The sequence below is a fragment of the Polyergus mexicanus genome, unplaced genomic scaffold, assembly GCF_030449975.1.
Source record: "Polyergus mexicanus isolate NDT 795.1 unplaced genomic scaffold, iyPolMexi1.0 SCAF_8, whole genome shotgun sequence".
Lineage (NCBI taxonomy): Eukaryota > Metazoa > Arthropoda > Insecta > Hymenoptera > Formicidae > Polyergus > Polyergus mexicanus.
In genome coordinates, this window is record NW_027223328.1 from 6,229,524 (window position 1) to 6,251,418 (window position 21,895).

A 21,895-nucleotide genomic window follows, 5' to 3' on the forward strand; every position below is an offset into this window, starting at 1 on the left:
TAAACAAAATAGAACCATCGCGGTGGTCTCTTCATTTTTTCCAGGAAAAGTCGCTCGCATTATTGTGCGTAACGTTAGATAATAAGGCGAGCGCTGATATCCGGCTGCTAGAATTCGCGTCGGGACATGTTTATCGGTGTACTTACAAAGGCGGGTGTCGATGTCTGAAATATAAGGCAAGCGCCGATTTCAGGCTGCTCGAGAATTTATAAATAATATAAACAAGATAGAACTATCGCGGTGCTCTCTTCATCTTTTTTTTCCAGGAAGAGCCGTTTATCGCGTCGTTTGTCGGGATACGTTTCGCGATACCATAACGCGATAGATTAAAAAATATATATACTGAAGAACGAAGGGTGTCACAAACGCAGTATGCGATTTGAAAGCTTGCGGTCCGTATATCGACTGAAAGAGGTACGGCGGGTACTTGTAAATTTTTGTGATTGAGATATACGACGCGATAAGTGGCCGGTCCTGCTCCAATTGTAGATTTCCGGCATATCAGATCTTTCCATGCAATATGTGCCCAATTTGCACGCGGTAATAAGAAAAAGAAACATTAGCATAAAAAGTGTGAAAAAAAATAATAATAAAACATGGAAAATGTCGAGCAAACCGAACGCGACCTGTTGGAGCTGTCACGTCGAGTCGCTACCTTGGGCGAATATTTCGCGTGGGCGCAGCGATGCGAGGAATTTATCAAACAGCTCGAAGAACATAGTCGTGTCAAGCGTCCGCGACTCTCGATCGGAGTTCGACAATCTTTGGTGTCTAGAATCGCGCGACTCGAGGGTGCGAGGACTCGATTAGAGAAACGGTTTATACACAGCGGTGGTGATTACAGTGGTGACAATACCGCGGAAAGACTCGTTTGGCGAGAGATCGATACCGCGTTCGAAAACCGTATACTGACCGGTGCGGTGATTAACGCAGACTATATCGAACCGCGACAATTTCTCGAGGACGCCAAAGACATCGTGCTCAATCACGTGCAAAAAGTTATGGAAAGACATAATAACGTGAAAGTGAACACTGTTCAACGGTGAATTCGTGTCGGGTGATAAGAGCGCAAATAAAAGTGTAAATACCAAAAACTATGAACTCTTTCGCACGTCCGATTTACACGAGTGATACGAGCGATGCGTCGTCAAGCCCACGCTTGCCTTGCTAGAAGAATTTCAAGAACGCGATAGCGGGTGGGCATTGTCGCGAGTTCTCGATTTAACTGTAAATATAAATAAATATAATCCAATGCGCGCGGGGTGTCATATTAAATTACCGCGAGAAATAACAATGAAGAGAGCGGTAATAAACGTGCAATCTAAAGACAATGCGTGTTTCGCGTGGGCGGTGGTCGCCGCTCTACATCCAGCTGAAAGAAACGCGGAACGGGAATCTTCGTATCCACATTATACGACAGTGCTAAATCTCCAAGACATTGAGTTTCCAATGACATTGAGTCAAATTAAAAAATTTGAACTTCACAACATTTCGATAAATGTATACTGCATCGAGAAAGAAAACAACATTGTCCCGATACGTCTGAGCGAACAAAAGAAGGACAGACACGTCAACTTGCTGTACATGCAAGATTCGCAAGACGTCGGACATTTTGCGTGGATCAAGAATTTATCCAGCCTCGTGAGCTCACAATTGAGTTGTGGCAAACGAAGACAATATATCTGCGATCGGTACGTATATTTAATAAAAATGCAATATATAAAATATACGAAAGAAAAATTAATTATTTCTATTTTTTTACAGATGTTTACACTATTTTGGATCGGAGGACAAGTTGCAGTCGCACATTGTAGATTGCCGAGAAATGAACGACTGCGCCATCCGGTTACCAAGCGATAAAGAAAAGTGGCTCGCGTTCAACAACTACAACAGAAAGGAGCGACTTCCCTTCGTCGTATACGCCGACTTGGAGTGCGTGCTGAGGAAGACCGACGGTGATCCGATGGGGTCTACGTACACGTTTCAGCATCATCAAGTATTTAGCGTAGCTTATTATGTACATTGTTCGTACGACGAATCGTTACCTGCGTTTTATTCTCGCCGTAGTACCGATTGCGTTTCGTAGTTCGTGGAAAAATTAAAAAATTTAGCGCAACGCGTAAAGATTATTTTAATCACGAATGTCCCCATGGTAAATTTAACGCGAGATGAGCTGGAAAAATTTCACAGCGCGACACAATGCCACATTTGCGAAAAACCGTTTGCGCCAGACGACACGCGCGTACGCGATCATTGCCATCTTACCGGACGGTATCGAGGTCCCGCGCATTCAAACTGCAATTTAAATTATAAAGACTCTTTTTGCATTCCAATAGTTTTTCACAATTTATCCGGTTACGATTCACATTTTATCATCGAGGAAATAGCTACCGCGTTCGAAGGCTCGATCAACGTACTACCGATAACGAAAGAAAAGTATATTTCATTCATGAAACACGTTAAAGATACCGCCGAAAAATCAGATTGGCGAAGCGATATAAAGTTACGGTTCATCGATTCGTACAAATTTCTCAGTACTAGTCTCGAAAAATTGGCATCGTTTCTAAATAATGATAAACTTCAAATTTTAAAATCGAAATTACAAAATTATTGGATCGAAGAGTTCAATTTATTGACGCGAAAAGGAATCTTTCCATACGAATACATTGATTGTGTCGATAGGTTGCACGATACGTGTTTACCATCGCGCGAATCATTTTATAGTTCCTTGACCGGTGACACCGTATCCGAGAGCGACTACGCGCACGCCGAAAATGTGTGGGAGCGGTTCTCCGTTCGAACGTTAGGCGAATACAGCGATCTGTATTTAAAAACGGATGTCTTGTCATTGGCCGAAGTTTTTGAAAATTTTCGCAACAAATGTATCGAGAGTTACGGGCTCGACCCCGCGTATTATTTTATACTATTCCCGGATACACGTGGGATGCAATGCTAAAACATACGAATATTACGTTCGAATTACTTACTGATATCGATATGGTTATGTTTATCGAACGGGGAATACGCGGTGGCTTGAGCCAATATTCCGGCAGATACGCGCGAGCCAATAACAAGTACATACCGTCTTACGACCCATCGAAACCATCATCGTACATGATGTATTTCGATGTAAACAACTTGTACGGTTGGGCGATGTGTCAACCGTTGCCCTATGCCGATTTTCGATCGGTCGACGACATCTCTGACTTTGACGTTAGCGCGATCGCTTCGGATTCAACCACAGGTTATATTCTCGAGGTCGATCTGGAGGAGTGGCCTTCACTTGGACACAGTACAATTGGACACGGTGCAAATGGACACGTTACAAATGGACACGAGATTGTGCACACGGTTCAATTGGACACAGTGCATTTGGACACAGTAATTTTGGATACAGTAGCTGTTGGACACATAAGAAAATACGCATCGTTTACTTGGACACCGCTCAATTGGACACTGTTCATTTGGACACCGTTCGTTTGGACACAGAAAGATGCGCACCGTTCATTTGGACACCGTTCGTTTGGACACCGTTATTTGCCCACCGTTCGTTTGGACACCGTTCATTTGCCCACCGTTCGTTTGGACACCGTTCATTTGCCCACTGTTTGTTTGGACACCGTTCATTTGCCCACCGTTCGTTTGGACACTGTTCATTTGCCCACCGTTCTTTTGGACACCGTTCATTTGTACACAGAAACATGCGCACTGTTTGTTTGAATATGTAACAGATGGAGAGAAATAAAAATCATTTTGGGAAAATATAATCAGTATTCTTATAACACTTTATACTGGTAAATCTATGTAAAATATGAAATCGTGAAAAGGAGATACATTTGAAGGTTATAATATCTGTCAAAATAAAATATATTCATACTTTTATATCTCTGATACTGATGTCATTAATGTTACATTGCTTTTAGCACTTTGTTTAGCCTTTCGCATATTTGGATGTCATGCATGGATACAGTGGGTTCCGCCCCCCCTGCGGGGGGGCTCCACTTCCGGAAGATATAACCTAACCCAAACCTATTTCTTATTTAAAACAAAAATTTGGTGTGGATTACGTCGTATAATTTAAATCAAATTTTGGTGTCCAAACGAACGGTGTCCAAACGAACGGTGGGCAAATAACGGTGTCCAAACGAACGGTGTCCAAATGAACGGTGCGCATCTTTCTGTGTCCAAACGAACAGTGTCCAAATGAACAGTGTCCAATTGAGCGGTGTCCAAGTAAACGATGCGTATTTTCTTATGTGTCCAAAAGCTACTGTATCCAAAATTACTGTGTCCAAATGCCCTGTGTCCAATTGAACCGTGTGCAAAATCTCGTGTCCATTTGTAACGTGTCCATTTGCACCGTGTCCAATTATACTGTGTCCAAGTGCACCACTCCCGATCTGGAGTATCCGCAACATCTTCACGATGCGCACGCTGATCTATCGTTCTGTCCAACGCGCGATAAGCCGCCCGGCAAGCGGCAGGACAAGCTCCTCGCGACTTTATACGATAAGAAGCGTTACGTCATACACTATAGCAACCTGCAGCAATGCACGCGTCGCGGCCTTCGCATCGCAAAGATACATCGCGTATTGCAATTCGCTCAATCCGCATGGCTCCGCGATTACATCGAACTCAACATCCAGTTTAGAACGCGCGCGACAAACGATTTCGAGAAAAATTTGTACAAATTAATGAACAACGCGGTATTCGGAAAAACTATGGAAAACGTGCGCAATCACGTCGATGTAAAATTATTAACAAAGTAGGACGGGCGATACGGCGCGGAGGCGATGATCGCGAAACCAAATTTTCATAGCAGAAGCGTCTTTTCGGAAAATTTAGTCGCCGTTGAACTGCGCAACCTCGAGGTGAAATTCAATAAGCCGATCTATGTCGGTATGTGTATACTCGATATATCGAAAGTGTGTTTATACGAATTTCGCCACGAGTACATGTTACCGTTATATCGCAAAAATTGTAAAATAATGTACACCGATACAGACAGTTTGATTTATCACATCAAATGCGAGAATGTGTACGAGAATATGAAACGCGATATCGCTAGATTCGACACGAGCGATTATCTGGCTAACAACGCGTACGGTATACCGCTCGAGAACAAGAAAGTGCCGGGCTTGATGAAGGACGAAAATAACGGTGCGATCATGACTGAATTTGTCGGGCTTAGAGCAAAAATGTACGCATTGCGAGTAAATAGTAAAAAGGATACAAAAATGGTTAAAGGTGTCAAGAGTAATGTCGTAGCGAGAACGATAACGTTCGACGATTACACGCGGTGTCTGCGCGATGAAATTGAAATGACTTGACAACAATCATGTATAAGGTCAAAATTGCACGAAGTGTACACAATCAGCGAAACAAAAATCGCCCTGAGTCCGTACGACGACAAGCGATATATCGTACCTGATTCGACCAACACTCTACCGTGGGGACATTACCGGATACTTTTATAATGTAATATAATGTAATGTAATGTAATGTAATGTAATGTAATGTATGTATATATGTATGTATGTAATGTAATGTAATGTAATGTATGTATATATGTAATGTATGTATGTATGTGTGTATGTATGTATGTATGTATGAGGAAAACAAAAGAAATATATTTCTATCTTTCTTTCTTTCTTTTTTATATTTCATATTTTATATGCTGTATACATCTTACATATATTTTTTTATATTTCAGATATTTTATATGTATTTCATATTCTTTATATGTTAAAAATAAAATACAGTTTGTACGAATTAAACCACAATGTCCTTGTGTATCCAAGAGTTGTGCGATCCATCGAATCCCAACCATTTGACGTAAACCTCGTCACCTCTCTTGCGCAGTACTTTCTTCACGAGATACACATCCGGATAAGTCGCGCGACGCAACTCGTACTCGTAGAACGCTCCAGCGACAGATTTTTTGCGATAGTCCTCGTAGAGTAGATAGGTTACGGAATTAGTACGTTGCACTTTAACGATCTTAAACACTTTGGTGGTCCAGTTTGGCGTGTAACCCTTCTCGAAGATCGTCTTGTACTTGCTAACGCGTACCGGGTCACCTACTTTGAATTTTGCCGGACCCGCGATTTTTATCGCGCTGTACACAGTATCCAAGAGTCTTTCGGCGATCGCGGGGGTAACGTCGACGGGTCGCATGCCGATCGTTCGATGCTTGCGCGCGTTGTAATCCGATACGAGTCGCGGCAACGCATCGACCCACTTGTAAGTTCCGTTGAGCGTAAACATCTTCCACATATCGTTCTTTAACGTACGATTGAATCGTTCGACGACCGATGCCTTCAACACCGAATACGTGGAATAATGATTGATGCCGTGTTTCTTCACTAGACGTTGCACGTTGGCGTTGTAAAATTCCTTCCCCATATCGGTTTGCATATTTTTCGGGCACCTCTCGCTATTTCGAATTATCTCTGCGATAGCATCAGCCGTCTCGCTTCCGCCTTTATTCTTGAGCGGTACGGCCCACGCGTACTTGCTCAACACATCGATGACGGTGAGTATGTAGTGGTAACCTTTGTTGAAACGAGAGTACGGACGCATCTCGACGATGTCAGCTTGCCACAGGTCATCGTAACCTCGCACTACGACGCGTCTTCGGGGAAAATTTCATCTCGCCGAAGCATGCAGTTCCTCGACGAGTCGTAGCTTCTCGATATTTTTACGTCCGTTGGATTTTAACGATGTTATGTTTTTAACGGTGCGGCTAGTCGGCGCGTAATAATACGTGCAAAGAAATTACATTATAATTTATATCTCTAACTTTTAATCACTCAATAACCGTTTATTCCCGTTCATCATCTTTCAATAAAGGTTCTTTGTCATCCGTCGCCGTTCGATAGCCGTTCGTAGCCGTTCCTGACCCGTTCGGTAGCCGTTCCTAATTCGTTCGCAGCCGTTCCTGAGCCTTTAGATAACCGTCCGACAACCGTTCCTGAACCGTTCGGCCGTCCTTCAACCGTTCGTAGCCGTTCGTGAACCGTCCGTAGCTGTCCGTGAACCGTTTATTGTCGTCCAGTGTCGTTCGTTGACGTTTCGTCGTCGTTCGTTGACGTTTCGTTGACGTTTTGTCATCGTTTTGTTGTCGTTCGTTGACGTTTCGTTAGCGTTCGTTGACGTTTCGTTAACGTTTCGTCGTCGTTTCGTTGTCGTTCGTTGACGTTTTGTTGACGTTTCTAATCTAGCGATATTCGCACGCTGAAGCTCGTTTATCACAATCTGTAACGCTCGCACATCTTTCTCTAACGCTGCAAGCTTCTCGTCTAACTCTTTCAGTTGATTTCTCAACGTTTTAACACACTGATCCACGTACAGTTTGTTGATGGCGTCGGTATCAGCCACAGGTTGCGCCACACGACGAATCTTGCGCGACCTCGCGTCAAAGTCCGTAACGGTGCGACACAGAGCGTTATCGCACACGAAATTTCTTATTAATCCGTTCCATCGACGATATGAAATGGCATTCGTCGCGTCTTTACTCTGCTCGGACATTCCAAATTTGTTGATGCGCATCATCGATGCGAGAGACGTCGGTCGATCGATTGATTAGTTTTGTCGAGATACCGCTTAATTTATAATAATACCGGCTTCGCGAAGTTCCTCGATGATCAATAGGATCTCGTTGTCGTGGTCGTTGTGGCCCGCTTGGTGCGAAGCGTCGAGCAATCGTAAACGATCCACCAGCTCGTTGGGATCATCCCAGTGCACGTAGTCGATCTTGTTGTCGGTTAGCGTCATCGCGCGAAGCGCGAATAATCCCTTTCCAGATATTGTTTTTTTGGGTTCGATCGGTATCAGCTTTGCGATTATTTTTTTGTACTTGTATCCCCTGTTGTCCATTAATCGACCCTGCGCATCGTGATTGCGTTTATGCGCGTTCGTCGTCAACAGCATACTCTTGTACGTTTGCTTGTCATCCTCCGTATAGATGACATCATCGGGGACTTTTTTGAAGATCAACTCGTAAAGACCAGGTGTGCCGACATATCGTACGCCGTCGTACCTCCGACCCAGCGGACCTAACTGATCTCGCAACGTTTCTTGACCTTCCAGTGTTTGCAACTGATTTTGGACGGATGTCATGAGCGAGTCGTCCGTGGTTTCGAAAACATCCTCATTTGCGAGTAATTCGGACATCGTAGGTTATACGGTTCTCATTGACGCGGACGGTGTAGAGGTTATCGGCGGTACATCCAGTAGAGGGTTCGATCGTTTCGATTTATGCGGTGCTGGTGAGCGATCCGACCTGACGTTTGGGATTCGCGGTGCGAAATATCTGAGAAAACATGACCGATATCCTTAACGTCGAAGGCGAGCCGGTCTTTGACGATCGTATTGTCAAGATCGAGACTCACACGTACAACCCTTACGCCAATACGACGTTTGAGCACAGCGATGAGATACGAATACCCTACAACAACAGGATCTGTATACGATGCCGTATGAGAGTTTTCTATACATCAAGGGAAAACTAAAGATAAACAAACCAGCTGAAGGGTTTGATGTTGTACTGGGAAATAATTGCGTCGCGTTCATGTTCGATGAGATTCGATACGAATTCGGTGTGGAGATTGATCGTAGTAGAAATGTGAGAATAACCAGCACACTCAAGAACTATGTAACGATATCATCCGATAGAATCGTGATTATGAGAAACGCCGGCTGGGATTCGCTAACACGAATGGATACTTTAATTTTTGCGTACCGCTCTACATGTTATTGGGATTTTGCGAAGATTACAGGCGCGTGGTGATTAACGCTCGTCACGAATTAATCTTAATACGATCGCGCAACGACAACAATTGCCTGATTGGAAATTTGGTGTTGGAGTCTGTGATCGACATATTCAAGATACAATGGCGAATGCCGCACGTCGTATTGAACGAGATTAACAAGTTATCGATGCTGCGCGCCTTGGAAAGCGGACAATACCTCAGTATGGGTTTTCGCTCGTGGGATCTGTACGAATTTCCGCTATTGCAGCGTACAACCAAACATTCGTGACCCATTAAGACCGCGACTCAGCTGGAGAAGCCGCGATACGTTGTTTTCGTTCTGCAGACAGGTCGGAAGAACGTCATGTCCGAGGATACGAGTCGATTCGACGACTGCAAATTGACCAACGTGAAACTCTATCTGAACTCGGAATGTTATCCGTACGACGATATGAATCTGGATTTCGATAAAAACAGATGGTCGATTTTGTACGACACGTATCAACGTTTCTGCAAAAATTATTACGGATACGAGTATCTCGAGCCGAGTCTCACCGTCACGCAATTTTTACGTAACGGTCCGTTCGTGATCATCGATTGCTCTCGACAAAACGAATCGGTCAAAAGCGGAACCGTGGATGTGAGATTGGAATTCGAGTGTAAGGAGAACGTGCCGCCGAATACCACAGCGTACTGCCTCATCATACACGATCGCGTGATTCAGTACAACCCGTTGACCAATGTTGTGCGCAAAATCACCTAAGTATGGGGGAATGAGACGATATAAAATCTATAATACATCAGGATCAATCGCAGTCTTCTTCTCGACGTGCTGATATAAAAAGGAAAACGTTATTTCCGTACCAACGTTCGTGGACCTACAAGGATTCTTCGTCGGGATGAAATTTGTCGTAAAGGAGGTGGCGGTGCTGAGAAAGGGGACCGTTCTGGTGCATTACATTTTTACATACCCCCTACCATGGAATCTCCTCACAAAATCCGACAAATCGTGCGTTTCCTGGCTGATCGCGAATCACCATGGATTACGATGGGAAGACGGAAACGTGCCGTACAGCATGGCTAAACGCTTGATTACATCAGCCGTGCTCGGAACAGAAGAGGATGACGAGACGTCGACTCTCGTGTACGTCAAGGGATGCCAGAAGCGAGAATTGGCTGGTGGATTTACTTCAGAATTTTGCGAGAGAAAATTTAATCATCGAGACTTTGGATGCTGATTACGAAGATATTGAATCTTTAAATAATCTAGATGTTACTAATACTATACGATGCGGAAAACATGTTAAGAATTGCGCATTACAGAATGTATTAAAAATATTTAACTGGTGGTCGCAACACCAAAAAAAATTGTAATATTTTTATAAATAAAATGTGTAAACGTATTTAATGTTTTTTATTTCTTATTCTCCTCACTCCTTTCCTCGCGAGTCGTTTCTAAGAATTCTTTTTAACGCTGACCATTTCTCCTTCTCCTAAATTTTCAGAGCAATAATCTCCCATCGCATCATACGTTGACCGTTTCCCCTTCTCCTAAATTTTCAGAGCAATAATCTCCCATCGCATCATACGTTGACCGTTTCCCCTTCTCCTACATTTTCAGAGCATTGATCTCCCACCACATCATACTTTTGAAAAATAAGCGTCACGTATATTCGATTAATTTTTATACGATCAGTATCGTGTCAACTGCTAGTACCAACAGTCCACTTCTTATAACCGAGAGACAAAATGTACTCCGCTGAAGGAAGCACCAGCAACGGTTACAAACGCGTGAATTACTACGTTCCACGAGACGAAATTAAACCGTGCAAGAAACCACGAGATGAAATTAAACCGTACAAGAAACCACTTGATTTGTAAGTATCATCAAATGTTTTATATATATTTTTCATATATTTTTCATATATGTTTTTTTCCATACTATTTCATATTTTTTTTTTGTATTTTTAAGATGCGGTAAATCACGTATTTTGGTACGCAGATTTGCTTTGACGCGCACTGCTTATAAATACTTGGATATCGGAATCAACGTTGGAATAACATCTTACGTGGAACTGCATCTGGGCGATAACCGAGGCAACCGAATCGTTTTGTCTATTGATACATGGGAATCGCTAATGCTGAAACGAGCGGACGTTGAACAACTTGTACAAACGTCTAATCATGCACCGATATGGGTTAACTATTTAACAATTGAGATTGTTAAAATAAGTGATGCGAGTGTTGTCAAACTTACGTTGCGCGATTCTTGCTTGTACATGAAACCGTCAACTATATTTTTCTTATTCGAACTCGAACACTGTGTTAATCACGAATATTTGAAGCTGTGCGAGAATCTAGAAGCTGTAAATGAGAGTTTCGATCAATTTGTTCGGAGTTTGCAAAGTAATATGTTTGGCGCCGAGAGAGATTCTGCGGTCAAAATCTTGCGCGAAGTCTATGATAAAACATCTATCATAGATTGCGAACTATTAGCTTATGCTGTGGATGAAATTTTGTCTGAAACCTTGAGACGGGGTGATGTATGATAATATAAATAAATAAATAAATGTGTTAAAAAATGAAAAAAAATGATTATGTATTTCTTTCGCTTCCCTTTCTTGCATATTCTCCGTACAAACCGCGCGCGCGATCTTAAGGTACGATGCAGTAATGCGTGGGAGAAGGACGGCGCAAGGCGTTTGCATGAGCGCGGGAAAGGGATAGCATTCGTAAGTCGGTGCGATAAGTACAGCGTTCGTAAGACGGTGAATATGAGGGAGATAGCGCGAGGCGATCGCATGCACGCGTGTAGGAGAAGGACGGCGCGAGGCGTTCGCATGGATGTGGGAAAAGGACAGCGCGAGGAGTTCGCATGAGCGTGGAAGAGGAATAGCGTTCGTAAGACGGTGAGTGTGAGAGAGACAGCGCGAGGCGATCGCATGCACGCGTGTGGGATAAGGACAGCGCGAGGCGTTCGCGAGTAGGAAAAGGATAGCATTCTATGGGCGTGCGAGAAGGATAGCGCGAGGCATGCGCGTGGATGATGATGCGAGATACGGCGTTCGTAAGGCGGTGAGTATGAGGGAGATAGCGCGAGGCATGCACGCGTGTAGGAGAAGGACAGCGCGAGGCGTTCGCGAGTAGGAAAAGGATAGCATTCTATGGGCGTGCGAGAAGGATAGCGCAAGGCATGCGCGTGGATGATGCGAAATACGGCGTTCGTAAGGTGGTGAGTATGAGGGAGATAGCGCGAGGCATGCACGCTTGTAGGAGAAGGATAGCGTCCGCATTGGCGTGGGAAAAGGATGACGTTCGTGGGAGAAAGAGAGATAATGCGAGGCATGCATATGGGAAAAGGAAAGAAGAAGGTGCAAAAATAATCATTTTATTATATATATATATAATGTTTATTTAAAAAAAAACGTGTGTATAATACAAATTTTGTGTGTGTGTGTAAAATATAAAATATAAAATATAAACAAAAATAAAAAATAATAAAAAATAATAAAATAATAAAAATAATAATAATAAAATAAATAATATAATAACCGGCGCTTGCCTTATATTTCAGACATCGACACCCGCCTTTGTAAGTACACCGATAAACATGTCCCGACTCTAGCGAATTCTAGCAGCCGGATATCGGCGCTCGCCTTATTATCTAACGTTACGCACAATAGTGCGAGCGACTTTTCCTGGAAAAAATGAAGAGACCACCGCGACGGTTCTATTTTGTTTATAATAAATTATAGCAGCCAGACATCGGCGCTAACCTTATCATCTTTCTATGAAATTCAATGATACCGCACGTGCAATAGTGCAATGTGAGACGATATTTGTTTATAATGTTTATGAATTCTCGAGCAGTCGGAAATCGGCGCTCGCCTTTGTAATACACCCCGCCGATTATGCTCCCGCGATAAGCTCCCCCCGCCCGCCTGACGTCAGTCCTCCGCGCCACCAAAATCCCCCTCCGCCCGCGTGACGTCATGCCCCCTCGCCCTCGCGGTTTCCCCTCGGAGGACCTGAGAATCGGCCCTATAACACTACTCTTTTCAAACATCTTTCCCGTCTCGTCCAGCAGACATATAGGACGGTACGCCGAGGGGGAGTCCATAGGCTTCCCTGCCTTGGGAAGGAGCACCACCCTCGCCACCTTCCATCTCTTGGGGAACCGACCGAGTCTGAGGCAGTTATCAAAGAGCTGCCTCAGCCAATCTCCCAGGTCCCCGGAGGTTAGGGCAAGGACCCGGCCCGGGATGCCATCAGGGCCTGGGGCCTTATTTGTACCCAGCCTTTTAACGGTCACCCTCACCTTTTCCGGAGTGACCCCCATCTCCTTCCCCCACTCTACTGGGCCCAACCCCAGGGTCCAATCTTCCCCAGAGGCCCTGCTAGGAAATAGAGCGAAGAGGATATCATCCAGAAAATAGGGGTCCAATGTCACCGTAGTTGGGAGCGCCCAAAGTCTCAATTTATTGAGTACAATACGATATGGGCGCCCCCAAGGATCATCCTCCAAGGTCCGGAGTAACTCCGTCCACGCACTGGCCTTGGCCACTCGTGTGGCCTTGACCAAGGCCTCGCGGGCAGTTCGGAACTCACCGTATTTATCGGCCACCTCCTGTATTATAATATCATAAAAACTATTTATTCTTTCATAACATTTTAACTTATTAAAATTATATAAATTTAAATCTCTGGTATAAGACAATGTATTAAAATGATGAAATCTATTCTCTATAAGAACCTGTTTACATATATATATTTAACCAAAACATGAGATTTCATAGTAATTTATATGAGATACAGACTCATTCCTAAAGTTATCATAAATTATATATTTGTATTTATAGTTGTTGCTGCTTGTAAGCTATATTAAAATTCTAACTTCTGTTTTCAGTTATAGCAAGATTTAAATTTATATTATTAATATATATATTGTACAAATATATACTGTGATGTGACGTTTTTGGGACGTCCGTCACAAGAGCCGAATGGCCCGATCGGGGGCCTGCGTCTTCCTAAATTGGAGAGAGCGGCCCGATAGTCAGATCAGCGGGATCTGACTTTCGGTTAGGAAAAATCGAAACTGTAAGCTCGAAATGAGCCCGCGAATTGGTTGTCGGCACGAGGTCGAGCGACGGGATCCCATCCGGCGGAAGGAGAGGAAGAGAGAAGAGCGACGGCCAAGAGCGGGAGTCCAGGACACCCAGGAAACAGGAGACGTCAGATCGTAGTTTTTCAATATTAACTACATTCATGGTGGCCAATATACCTCGCTACCGATAATTTAATATTACTATGACAGAAGCGAAGAACCGGAAGGAACCGGCCGAAGGGGCGGCCACTCCACTCGCGCGAAGCGAGGGAGTCCCAAGGACGGAGCGGCGGGAGGATTCTTGACCATGAGCCTATTTTTTGAGATAGGAAAGAGAACTGATCGGACGCTGCCGAAATTCCGCATCTGTCAGTCAAGCAACAACCGATTTAGGAAATTTCGGGGCGAGGAGCCCACCAACACGGCCGTGACAACCGCAAGGACCGCGAGGACCGCAGGACGGCCCTACGTAACGCGAAAGCGCCACAAGTGGCGCGATAGCGATTTATCGCGCCGGCGTGTCTCCTGCAGGACTCTCGCTCGGCACTGTTCGGCGAGCCTTTAGGAAGGACGCAGGTCGCCCAAAGCGTACGAGCGAGAACGAGATCGCTAAGGAAAAGCCGAGATATTCCTGCCGGTGGGACGAGCGTCGTCGACCCGAGTTTGCTGCCCATTTATTGTAGGTAATTAATTCGGATGAGTCGCACCTTTAATAGTTGTCGAACCACGCGTTTTGGTGGACTAATTTGGTGAATAGTTGATAGATTAGTTCGCACGGCCGACGGGCACATGTCGCTCATCCGAATTATGTAAAATAGGCTCTCTCTATTCATTTCGCCGCCGCCGACAGTCATTAATGTTAGTCTCGCATTTGTGATAATTGTATATTGCGCATTATCGGGATTTTGCAATCGCGCGATCGATATTCCGACTCGCGCAGAATATTGCGCCGCGCGACTCGTACACCCCAGTCGTTATCGATAGTTTCCGTATTGTTTCTGTGTATTGTTAGCGCGTGTTTTGTGAGTATTGTAAGAAATTGGAGTCAGGAGGAAGCGAAATCCTAAAAATTCGTATAAGAAATCTATCGGGTGTCTTTGAGCCCGCTATTAGTTTCCGCGAGTCATTCGAGTTAGAAATTCGGCATTTCAACGCAAAGGTTACCGTCATTGTTATTGAGACGTATATCGGCTTACCGCGAGCCGGACCAACGGACCGATTTGAGTCGTGCAATCTAGTATTTTCTATTATATCGAAGCGGATTCACGAGCGTGCGTAAAGTAGTTACCGGCGTATTCAAGAGATTTCTTTAGCTGTCGCGGCCTAATTATCGTACCGCGGAAATCCTCGCGGCTGAAAAGTCGAGTTAAAGCGCGTAAGACGCCCGGTAATTTGATACTGTTGCGCACGGTCGTGCCGATCTCCGCGGAAATAATATATCTTATCCGCCTGTAAAATAATTACTGTCATCCAAGGCTATTATTTATACGAACTGCTCTATACTCTTGTTTCTTTCGTTTTAATATATTATTGTTATCTTTGTTTTAATCGACCGAATGCTCATTTTGGCTCCCGTGTTCTCGACTCTCAAGATTTCTCCCGTCTTCCCCGAACCCCCCCCCCCTCTATTATTTCGGGTATACTGAATAGCCACGGAATTTTGCCGTCGCGTTAATTATCGGTCGCGCGATTATCTTTTGGTGTTGCGTTTATCGTGAATGGTGCGGCCTGCCGTACCTGGCGCCCAACTTGGTTTATTTTGCGATTCCGGGAATTTTTGTGGATCGCGAGATCGATATTCGAAATACGCGCCGAAGGAATACCGTGGGCATCGGAGAACCGCCCGTCGAATAAATAATTATTAATTAAATAATTTTAAAAGAAATTTACGGTTACAATACTTATCACATATTCATGTATTTATTATGTTTCAATTTTTAATCATGAATTATGTAAGACTAGAGAAAGACATGTGGATCAGATTATAGGAAAATGGAATGATACAAAATAAATTTGCGATAATAAAATTTCACTCAATGCAAAGTATCATTGAGTTCTGTAATATTACTACCACTTCTACTTGCATTACTAGACAACTGCAATTTTGACACTTTCTCCAACATGTAGTCATCGTCTGTAACAATCAACATGACAAATGAGTAAGTTGGAGAAATTTGCATACAAATTGAAATTATGTCTAATTTTTACATTAAACATACATTTTGCATATATGTGTGTGCGCGCAATTATATCAATGTATATTAATTATACTAATTACGTTAATTTAATATAAATTTTTATTTTTTTATATATCTTTTTCTAGTTATTTCATTATTACCTGATTCATTATCGCTCTGTTGGCGAGGTGAAAATTTACATCCTCGTGCTACATAATACTTCAGTTTGTCTACACTGGCTAAAATTAAACCGAGGAACGGCGGTGAGGGTTTTAAAGGCCTTGATAGATACTCAGGATGAAACTGCGTAGCTACATAATAACTATGTCCTTCCAATTCAGCGATTTCCATTCGTATATTTTCATCGTCATCACGACCTATTAAACAAAATGTTAGACTATATAGTATAAATATATATATATATATATATATATATATATATATATATATATATATATATTGTATTATCTCAATTATGTATAATTAAGGTTGTCTATTATATTTACCAAAACTATAACTTTATTGTGTGTGAAAAAATGCAATATAACTCACCTACAAATTTTAAACCAGCTGCTTCTAAATCTGGAACATAAACCGGATTTATTTCATATCTATGCCTGTGTCTTTCTTCTATGACATCTTTATTTTCATACAATTTCTCTGTACAGAAAAATATAAAAATAAAATAATATATATATATATATATATATATATATATATATATATATATATATATATATTAAGAATATATCATATATTGTGGCATTGAAAAAAGAAAATTGATCTCAAGTTGAAACATGGATTCTGGTACTTACTTAGGACAGAATTATTGTTACAGAAACGCGTTTGTCTTTTGCCAAGCCTCATAGTTCCCCCCATAATTCCCTGATTGTGCTCTGGCATGTCTATTACCACAGGACTACTAGTATGTGGATCAATTTCTGTAGAGTTCGCCGATTGGAGATTCAATACGTTTCGCGCGAATTCAATGACTGCCGCTTGTAGACCCAGACAGATGCCGAGAAACGGTTTGTTGTTTGTTCTACACCATCGACAGGCCTCCATCTTTCCTTCCAATCCTCTTTTACCGAAGCCACCTGGTACAATAATGCCACTAAACACAACAAATGTATCTTCATTAAAAATTATGGATATAAGAGAAGTACAGAACCATAAAAATATATTGAAATATTTACCTGCTTTTACAAAGCTGTTGCCAAGCCTCATGATACAAGACTGGATTTTCCATTAATGTAATTTGCTCTAGATTAGCAGCTTCAATAAACTGCAATAATATTATTGCATAATCATTCAAAAAATAATAGTACAATATGATTATGTAATATGTATAAAATTATATATATTTCAAATAATTACGACACAGTACCGTCAATTTCAATTTATAACCGGCCTCAATGGCAGCATGTTGCAACGCTTTTGTAACAGAAGCGTAGGAATCCTCGAGTTTTGTATATTTGCCCACTAGAGCGATGTTAACATCTTTCCGCAAATGATCCACGCGATCAGCTAAATCTCGCCATTTTCGCATGAAGAAACGCGGACGCGGTATTCCGATATTCAGTTGCAATCGATCATTGAGAAACTCTATAACGCCTTGATATTCCATAAGAAGTGGTACTCGATATATGGATGTTAAGTCGTGAATAGTGATAACCTGATCAAAATATTTGATGTCACTTAATGTTGATATCAATTAATTACTTACTTTCAAACATTAACAATGTTAATTAATCAATTACGATACAGTTTATTTCTTCATTAAAAATATTTTTGATAATTACCTGCTCTGGAGCGACATGACAGAAATTTGAAATTTTTTCTTTGGCAGAATTGCCAATAGGCGTTTCCGATCTACAAACTATTAGATCGGGTGATAAACCTAATCCACGTAACTCCCTCACACTAGATTGCGTTGGTTTCGTCTTGGGTTCACCCGTTGATTTTGGCTAAAAAGTATTTTATATCTCAATAATTACTCAGAAATTATCTTCACAAAAACGTTTAGGGAGTTTCACAAAAATTAATTATGCATTTATTATTGTATGCACATAAAATATAGAAGAGATATGTAAACGAGAATGTAACCTGTGTGTAAAGATTGTAGGCATGTAACGCAGTTACCTGCGGCACTAAAGACACATGGGCAACACAGAAGTTTTCTTTCTTCACTCTAAATTGAAATTGCCTAAATGCTTCTACAAACGGCATCCCCTCTATGTCGCCTATTGTGCCACCTAATTCCACTATGCAAACCTGTAAAGCATTATTAATAAATTATGTAATTAGAATTATATATCACAAATATATAAAGAATATTATGTAAATTAATATTTTTACATATCTTATGGAATTATGTAACATTATATATTATAATAATTCATATTATTAGCAATACCTCTGGTTTAGCTCCATCTTCTGTTACAGACTGATTCGCAACTCTTTCCACCCACTCCTGAATAGCATCAGTGATGTGAGGTACAACTAAAAAATAATATCAATCTTTATTAATTTGTACAAAAATTGTGTTTTTCTCTCTCTTTCTCTTTCTTATATATAAATATGCGATATTATATAAATAGAGATATACCTTGTACTGTTTTTCCTAGATAATCTCCGTGTCTCTCTTTTGTAATAACATGTTGATAAATTTTTCCCGTTGTTATATTATTGTCCTTATGAAGAGTGATATCCAGAAAACGCTGGTAATTGCCCAAATCAAGATCCACTTCACCACCATCATCGAGTACATAAACTTCTCCTGTTGTACAGAGTAAACAGAAACTTTCCAGTAAGTAACATAAGCAAAATTAAAAAACTGACAGCGGATGTGTCTATAAAAACCCAGTAACATAAGATGTTTCCCTTCGAGGAATGTTTTTACCGCTTACTTGACTGAACAATGGAATGTGGTGATAAGCATCAAGCTTCATTGGTCATTAGAAACCATTTCTAAAGGATGAATGAAATTATGCAAACATATTTATATAACAATTACTATATTCTAATAATTAAAATAATTTGTTGATCAATAATAATTTTTAATTGTTCAATCACAGTTAATTGTTTCAGATATATTATTAAACTTTATCTGTATAATAGTTGAAACTATATGAGAAATAATTTAGTACTAATTTGATCCTATATGCAATTAATTTAATCATATATAATTTTATAAAAAATGTTAAAAATGTTATTATATTACTTTAATTTTATTAATAATATATAATATAATTATATAATTTTTAAAAATAAGACATACATCAATTTTAATGTTACTTTTTTTATTGTGCTTTTTCTCTCCAGCTCTACATTTTCTATCTACATTTTTTTGAATGTAGGAAATGCATGTATAGAACCGGAAGATGCCTAAAAACATATTCAGATGGATTCGTATAGTGTAGAATATTTGCATAGAAAAATAAATTAACTTGGGGCTTAAAATGAATATTCTTCTATTATTGCACTATATACAATATATACATATATATATATATATATATATATATATATATATATATATATATATGCGTAATAAATTTTATTTGTGTACATATATATTTTATATAGCTATAAAAATTCATCTGACCTCATTCGATAAATCTTAATTAATTATTAAATAGCGTGGCGGCAGCATGCAAAATGGCGTAAGCACATGGCTGAAAATTTTACCGCCATAAAGGCACTCACTTATCGTGGCATTTAATTTAGCGATTTTTATTCAATTTGATCACACAACTGTATGGTTTATCCAGATAAAAAATTTTGTAATTTATTTCTTTTCTATCGATAATCAAAAAATAGACAGAAAACAGGGATAGAAATATCGGCAAGACGATTTGAATTAAACCTCGCGCAACAGCCATGTGTATATATATATATATATATATATATATATATATGTGTGTGTGTGTGTGTGTGTATAACCCTTTATAAATTATATTCAAATGAAAAAAAATTTTCTGTAATGTTAAGAAACGGGAAATCAGGAGCTAGAATCACGGAAGAAGCGATCTTTACGCAATAACGTGCAACTGCTGCGATCGCAATAAAGTCCCGTATCAGAAGCACAGGAAATTGAACTCAATTTTATACCGATTGATGTCAAACATGCTAACGAAAAAACCGCTGTTTTTTCAAATATTATGGCACAATGATGTGCAGAAATTAATATCGCGCTCACCGTGCTCGTAGGGCGAGAACGTCCCGGCATCGATATTGATATAAGGATCAATCTTGATGGATGTCACGCGAATGTTACAGTGTTTGAGGATAGTGCCGAACGAGCTGGCGATGACACCCTTGCCCACGCCGCTGATCACACCGCCGGTCACCAGAATATACTTCATGATTTAGCTAACTGATTCTCGATGATTTGAGATGAATATGGATACTCCGCTACAAGTTCGTAAATGTCAGTACAACTTGGATATGAATTGAACCGAACTTAACACTGCACTGTATAAATCGCATCACGGTTCACGATATGTAAAGTATAGCGTTATGCCCGCGCTTGCGCGCTGCAAGATTTTTATAGGGTAAAAGTACCAAAGCTATAGCTTTGTCACAGACTTTCAGTAGTAAAGAAAGATATGTGTATGAGTGAAATTTCTAACCAATAGAATGTGCATGTCCAGAATTGACAAATCAGATTTCATATAACTAGTTGCATATCTAGATATTTGTAAATTTTTATATTATATACTTTCTTTCATTTGTACCGTCTTTTAATATAGATAATTTTTTTATATGAATTTGAAATTAAAATTCAAACCGCAAAAATTTAAGGTCTCAAATATGAGTAAAATATCAGGCGAACATAATTATAAGAAGAAATACAAATTAAAATTTTAAGTGTTGCAATATTTCAAACATTTTAATTTTATTAATTATCTTTTTTCGTTAATATTATATCAACAAGACTAGACTAGACTATGATAAGTTAATTGTCGCTATAATTCAAAGAATCTTTATAATCATTATATAATTTATAAAAGACAAATCATGTTTTTAGAAAGAGATTATGATTTCGGCTTGTATATAATTAAATTAAATCTTTAAAATCTAGATTCACATATACATATATATTTCATTTTATCTGAAACATATTAATATTTTATCAATACATACAAACATACAAGAAATTTTTACGTTTAAACATGACATAATTTATTACAAAATATAAAACTTATAATATCTAATAAAATTCGTATTAGGTATACACTACTACATTATACATTATGTACAATATAACAATTGTTTGATATACATGAGATTATAATAAAATTATAATATTTCGGGACACTATCTCTATCCCTCATCCTGAATACTTTGTACGTATAAAAAACTAATTTGTCGATATAAAAAATGTAGTTTGAATACTGCAGACTTACAATTGAAATAGTGTATTATAATATCATAAAAACTATTTATTCTCTCATAACATTTTAACTTATTAAAATTATATAAATTTAAATCTCTGGTATAAGACGATGTATTAAAATGATGAAATCTATTTTCTATAAGAACCTGTTTACATATATATATTTAACCAAAACATGAGATTTCATAGTAACTTATATGAGATACAGACTCATTCCTAAAGTTATCATAAATTATATATTTGTATTTATAGTTGTTGCTGCTTGTAAGCTATATTAGGATTCTAACTTCTGTTTTCAGTTTTAGCAAGATTTAAATTTATATTATTAATATATATATATATATATATATATATATATATATATATATATATATTGTACAAATATATACTTATCACATATTCATGTATTTATTATGTTTCAATTTTTAATCATGAATTATGTAAGACTAGAGAAAGACAT

General features: G+C 39.9%; 2 protein-coding genes across 2 annotated transcripts; one reads left to right on the forward strand and one right to left on the reverse strand.

The window, feature by feature from the left end:
• Nucleotides 1–1,251: 1,251 nt before the first annotated feature.
• LOC138935274 (uncharacterized) lies at nt 1,252–2,086 on the forward strand. The gene is made up of 2 exons (XM_070299723.1): nt 1,252–1,691; nt 1,765–2,086. Exons 1-2 carry the CDS (start codon nt 1,252–1,254, stop codon nt 2,084–2,086), a joined length of 762 nt encoding a protein of 253 aa, XP_070155824.1.
• A 13,804-nt stretch (nt 2,087–15,890) lies between these two features.
• On the reverse strand, nt 15,891–20,401 carry LOC138935549 (CTP synthase 1-like). The gene is made up of 11 exons (XM_070300205.1): nt 20,236–20,401; nt 18,643–18,813; nt 18,451–18,536; nt 18,141–18,308; nt 17,837–18,001; nt 17,422–17,709; nt 17,231–17,319; nt 16,850–17,148; nt 16,587–16,694; nt 16,196–16,411; nt 15,891–15,991 (listed from the first exon to the last, which is right to left on the reverse strand). The coding sequence occupies exons 1-11, from the start codon at nt 20,399–20,401 to the stop codon at nt 15,891–15,893; spliced, it is 1,857 nt and encodes a 618-aa protein (XP_070156306.1).
• Nucleotides 20,402–21,895: the final 1,494 nt, after the last annotated feature.